The sequence below is a fragment of the Monoraphidium neglectum genome (genome assembly GCF_000611645.1).
Source record: "Monoraphidium neglectum strain SAG 48.87 unplaced genomic scaffold scaffold00388, whole genome shotgun sequence".
NCBI lineage: Eukaryota > Viridiplantae > Chlorophyta > Chlorophyceae > Sphaeropleales > Selenastraceae > Monoraphidium > Monoraphidium neglectum.
Window position 1 is genome coordinate 22,355 of NW_014013240.1, and position 6,000 is coordinate 28,354.

The window sequence follows — 6,000 nt, forward strand, 5'->3', positions numbered from 1 at the left end:
CGCATGCATGCGTTGCCCCCGCTCATCACCCACCCGCTTGTGGCTAAACGGTTGATACAGCAAATGCATTGTGCAGGAGGATGAGCGGCTCGTAAAGCTCATGGCAGAGAAGGCAGCTACCAAGCCAGCGGCAGAGCAGGCGCGGCCTGCGGGCCCCAGCGGGCGCAGCGTCGGCGTAGCGCCCGCTGCGCTCCCTCTGGCGCCGGCTGGCACGCACTGACAGCCGGTGTTGTAATTCCAGGGCAAGCGGGTGTGCGTGTGTGTCACATGCAGACGCACTAGGGACATGCATGGCTGCGCAGCCACGCAAGCGCCTGTGTGACTTGTTTTGACTCCACCAGCAGATTTTCAATTTGTGCTACCTCTGCTCCCTCATATTGATCTCAGAACCTGAAGCTCATCGATTGCACTAGGGTTCGTGCTGCTATCGGCTGACTGTGGTGCCGCACGCATGCCCGTCAGTGGTGCAGCCCCAACTGTGCCTGGCTTACGCACAGTGTAACTCGTTTTAGCTGGTGCATGTTGCAACATGGCAGCTGCAGGGCGCTTGGTGGCGCCTGCTGCGTCTGTCGCATTGCACGCAATTCAAGAGCTGAATGGGTCGGGGCAGTGGCGGTCTGCAAAGGTGCTGGATTGTACCATTTGCACAAATCAAAGCGGGTGCAGTGTGTACAGCACAAGTTCATTCCATTGAGCATCAAAACTGTCCCATCCGCCCTGGCCGCGCGTTCCAGCGGCTGGTCCCGCCATTGTCTGGCAATCGCGGCCGCTGCAGCCTGTCTCTGAAGGAACAGAGAAATTACCTTTACCCTAAACCCTAACCCCAGAACCCTGACCCTGCCCGAGGCGTGCACACGGCCTCGTGCGTTCTGCTGCGGGCTGTCTCTGGAGAATGCCGAGGGGTGCCTAGCAGCTGCAAGGTGAGGCCGCAGGCCACGCGTGCTGGCGGGCTCTACTAGGCTGCTGCGTGTAATCACATAGCTATCGGTCGCGCCTGCCCTGGCCAACCCGCGGCTTTACGCCACACACACAGGTTGCAGATCAACATTTCGTCCGAGGCGGATTCAAGCAGCAAAACATGGTCAACCGCCGGCTGTGTCACCTGCATGCTGGGGCGCTGATCGTGCACGCGCAACCACCAGCCCTGCCTCCAGGCACGCGCCAACGACGACCGCCCTCCAGCACACCTACAACTCGCCGCCGCCGCCGCCGCCGCCAAGGCTGCCCGCGGATGCGGGCGCGATCGTCCAGTCCTGCACCAGCGTGGTGGGGGTCCAGGGGATGTCCACGTTCTGCAGGGGGTCCCCCAGCAGCAGCAGCAGCCTGCCGCCCAGGCTGGACGGGCCAGACCAGTCGTCCTTGGGTTGGGTGGGGGCGGGGGGAGGGCGGCGCGCGTTGCATGGGAGGAACCTCAAGAGCCATCAGCCTTGGAGAGGGTGAGGGCGGCGCGGAGGCTGTGGGGCGGGGCGAGCAGCGCCGGAGGGGCCGTCTGGCGGCGGCGCTAGGTAGGCTTGCAAGGGCGCGCGGACGGCGGCGGCGAATTGCGCCGCGGCCGCCGTCCCCGGGGTCGCTGGGGCTTCCGCTCGGACCCACACTACCAAGACTGGCGCTATGGCTGTCCCTTGCGCTCCCTGCACCCCGATAGATAGCGGAGCGCCACGCGCAGAGTGCCATTTCAAGTCCACACAGCCCCGTGCCGCCCTCCAGGGCGGCCGACCTGGTAAAAGTACTCTGACGCCTCCGCCCGCCACCCGCCCGCCGCCAGCAGCGCCGCCACCATTGCGCTGACGTGGCGCCCCCAGAACGCGTCATCCTCGGAGCGCAGCGCCACCGACGCCTGGATGTCGGCCGGCTGCAGCAGCTTCGCCTGAAATACCGCCTGCCCCGCGGCCGCCGGGGCCTCGAGGACGGCGGCGGCGGCGGTGCCTTCCCCATCGCCGCCGGGCGGGGCGGCGGCGGCTGCCTGGAAGCTGCCCGGCACGTCGCCGACGAGCCCGGGGTCCTGCGGTTGTGGGTGGAGAGGGAGGGGTCGGCGCAGGGGCGGAGCGGGGAGGGGTGCTTGCTGTCAGGGTTTAGGATTGGCCGCAAGACACGTCCCTGCAGGTGGGTGGGAGTCCACCGAAGCCGCTGTGCACAACAGCTTGGGCGCCGCACACGTCAAGGGCCGACTCAGGATGCAGGTCGCGGCCTCCAGGCGCCTAGTGCATTCTGCACCTTGTTTGCGACATGCAGGTCAGAAATCAATGGAGTACCCGAGCAAAAGCAGCCGCATGTTCCCAGTAGCCCAATAAGATGCAAGCAGGAGGGACCAGCTGCGCCGCAAAAGGGAGGCGGCTGGCGCAGTCCCTTGATCCCCCACTCGCCTGCTTGAACCAGTCCGGCGGCCAGCCGCCCGGCTGATCGCCCCACACAACCTGCCAGCCGCAGACGTAGCCGCCCGACTGCAGCCGGTCAAACAGCCGCTGGACCGCTCTTGCCGCCGCTGCCTCGCTCACAGCGCCTGGGTGCGGGCGTCCACGGGGCGGAGGCACGCGCACGCCTCTCGCTTGGGCCAAATCCTCGCTTTCAAAACGCAGCAATCGCGACAAGCACAATGCATGAAAAAAGGTGGTTGCAAAACACACAAGAAGCGCACGGCAGTCGCATGCAGGGCGCGGCGCCCCCGCCCGGTCACGCTCACCTCCAGGCGACCGCGCCGCCTCCCGCCGCAGCGCCTCCGCCTCCCCTGGCGCGACCTGCGGTAGCAGCAGCTCCCCCACGCGGCGGCACAGCGCCGTGCGCTGCTGCGGGCTCGCCACGCGCCGCGCCGCCACCTTCCAGCCGATGTAGCTGCTCGTGAATTGATTTGGCCGTGGCAGGGTGTGGGGGCGCTTTAGTGCGGGGCAGGCGGTCGTTTGCGCCAGGGCGGGTCGCTTACACGCGGCTGCCCACGCCCACCCACTTGCAGGCGGAAGCGGCTGTCCTTGTGCGGCAGGCTGCCTTCACTGATCCTCAGGAAATAACACGTGAGTGCTGCCGTGCAGGTGCAAAATACACGTCCCTATGTGCACACAAAAGTACACAAGTGTTTGGAAGAGGAAGGACGCGTGCGTGCGTGCATACTGTACACATCTTTTAGCTGTACATGCGTTTGACATCATCAGAACATATCACTGCCAAATATCTGTACCACACGTGTATGTTGCACATCAGGTAAAAACCTGAAACCCTGTGACAAACTTGCGTGTGTCCCCCCCCTCCCCACCTAACAAAATTGAAGTATGTGCGGTTGCTCAGCCCGCCCGACGAGTCCGACAGGTCCGGCACGCGCGGCAACCGGTCCTTGTTTGCGTTGTAGTAATATGAGTACTCTTGAGTCATCCCGGGGCAGATGACAGGTTGCGGCAAGGGGGCAGCGCGTTTGTGCCAGCTAAGTATGAGGTGCCAACGCCTCCATCCCACAAGCTCCCTACAAGAAATGCATGCATTGCAGGGGCCGCAGGATGCCACGGATACGACCCTGCTATTGTGGGTGACGAGCCATGCAGGGCGCCCCGCCCGCCCCGATTATTCCAGGCTGTTGCTGCCTTCCAAGGCAACAATTGCATTGAAACATTGAGAGATTATGACTGGCGCCGCTGCTGCATGCCAACGCAGCCTCACCCTGGTCAAACAGTTTGAAGCGCTCCCGCTGCAGCTGCTCCTCAGGTCCCACTCCCAGCTCCGCCAGAGCCTCCGACACTGCCGCCGTGAACGCCGCCGCCAGCGCCGGCTCGAGGCGCACGCAGCCGGCCGCCTCCACGGCGGCCGAGCCGGCCGCGGCCGTCGGCGCGGGCGGCGGCGACGCGGTGGGGCCCGCTGCGGCGGCCGGCGCGGCCTGCTCCGCCACTTCGGATATCAAAGGGAGCGTGCGCGCGCGCATGTGGGTTGTGCATGACCGTTTCTGATTGTGCCATTGCGGGCTGGGTGCTCTGCCGGGTGAGACATGGCAACCCTCTGTCGGCAATGCAGCGCTCCCAGCCTGTTCACCCCCCCCATCGTTCTTGCTGCCCACCTGCAACACTCAGTGCCGCGAGGGCTGCAAGCTGCCGCCGCGTGAGGGGCACGCTGGTCGCAGCTCCAGTCGCCCCATCAGAGCGCATCGTGCGGCACGCCGCGCTGCAGCGACGCGCGGCATGGACGAGTGGTACCGGCTGAAGTGTGCCGCCGCCGCCGCGTTGCCGTGACGGCCTCCTGCTGCATTGTTGAGGTTTGAGAGTTGTAAAGTGTCGAGACTGAACTGGTAGGTGCAACCGGCAGCCCGGCTGCTGCGGGATCGGCATCGCGAGCGTTTGCGATGCCTGTAACATAATCTTCCAAAAGCAGAAAGTGGATTTGACCTGACTGACTCCACGTAGAGTCAACGTCTGTCTCACCTCACTGCATGTCACCAGCGTCACCCATTTGTGGCTGCTGTCAACCTCCGCCCAACTGAAAGTCTGCATGTCAGGTAGACCAGCACAACGGACAGTCAAAAACTGCTTACACCGTCAGCTATCTACAGGCCGCCTGCAACGCACGTGCAGGCGCCGCTCACGGCGGGCGTGCCGCACCTGCTAGCAGTTCGCAGGCCGCCCCCCAAGCATACCGATTGCCTGCCCACCACCCCGCACGACCTCTAGAGCTTCACAAGTCATCAACATAGATCTGCGCAGCATAGAGAACACATCTGATCTCACAAGAAAAAACACATGCGGCAAAAAAGGGGCGACGCAAGGGTGGACCAAGCCGGCGGGAGGGCGCGGCGAGGGGCGCGCCGGCACTCTCTCGCGCCGCGCCATCCCGGGGCGGGGGTGCACACAGGTGCCACGCCCCAAGGTTTGAGCGTCATTCCGGGTCGAAAGCGCTGCAACGTGAACGTTTCAGCGGACAAGCTCGGCGTATTGCCCGATGCCGGGCCACGCGGGTGCTCCTCCTCACTCAGCCGGGCTGGGGTGCTCCTCCACACCTTGCCCCTGCACGACCGTCACACCAAATCCCGGGCCCTCCCAGCCACATTGTCATGCGGGGTGCGCGCGCGGCCGCTGCGCCGGCGGGCCGGCCCGGCTCAGGCCTTGGCGGGCGCGAGCTTGCGGCGCACGTACTTGACGCGGCAGGGCTTGGGGCCGATGACCTGCGATGGCAAACGGGTTGGTCGATGATAAACGTGTCAGGCAAGGCCGCTGTCATTGCCACGCCCCAACCCAGGAACCCCTGTTTCGGGGCGCCCCGTTCCCACAGAAAACAGGCGGTCAGATTTCAGCCATCGGAAAGCAGGAGAACCCGTATTCAACCAGGCTGGCCCACGCGACGGCAAGCTGGCGGATGGGAGCGGTGAGCAAGCCGGCGGCGTTGCGTGTGCTCATGCTGCCGCGTGGGTGCCGGCCCCACCATGGAGTCGTAGTCGGCGTCGGGGACAGGGTCCAGCAGCTCGAAGTCAAAGTTGCGCAGCAGCACGCTCCAGATGGACTTGATCTGTTGGTGGTGGGGGTCATGGTCGTGAGTGTGTGTGTGAGTTGGTGAGCGCGTACGCGTGAGTACATGCGTGTGTGGGGGGGGGAGGAGGGTGCGTGAACTCCAGAATCAGGGGGTACTCAGCCCTCAGCGCCAACCAAGACGGGACGAGACGTTCTGAGGCCGTCCACAGAGCCGCTCGCACAGCAGCGACACACCGCCACGCTCTGCAGGGCCCACTACCACCGCCAGGCCGCCGCCCTCTCCCAACACGCCCCAGCAACAAAACAGAGTCCAGCCGCCTCCTGCCCTCAGCCCCAAGAGAGGTCCCTGCCAACGCGCCTGCAGGTATGCAAAGTTCTGCCCGATGCAGGCGTGGCGGCCGCCGCCAAAGCCGATGAAGGAGAAGGGCTTCCGCTTGTCCTCCTCGCGCGGTGCCGCGAAGCGGTCGGGCTCGTAGGCCAGGGGGTTGGAGAAGACGCTGGGCAGCACGTGGCTGAAGTTGGGGGACGCCGCAACGATGTCCCCCTGGCGGGAGCCGCGCGGTTG

General features: G+C 65.1%; 1 protein-coding gene across 1 annotated transcript; it reads right to left on the reverse strand.

Annotated features, from left to right (window-relative positions):
• Positions 1-1,187: 1,187 nt before the first annotated feature.
• On the reverse strand, positions 1,188-3,901 carry MNEG_3179 (hypothetical protein; the record flags this gene model as incomplete). The annotated part of the gene is made up of 6 exons (XM_014048350.1): positions 1,188-1,358; positions 1,718-2,002; positions 2,310-2,500; positions 2,681-2,829; positions 3,245-3,350; positions 3,643-3,901. 6 exons carry the CDS (start codon positions 3,899-3,901, stop codon positions 1,188-1,190), a joined length of 1,161 nt encoding a protein of 386 aa, XP_013903804.1.
• Positions 3,902-6,000: the final 2,099 nt, after the last annotated feature.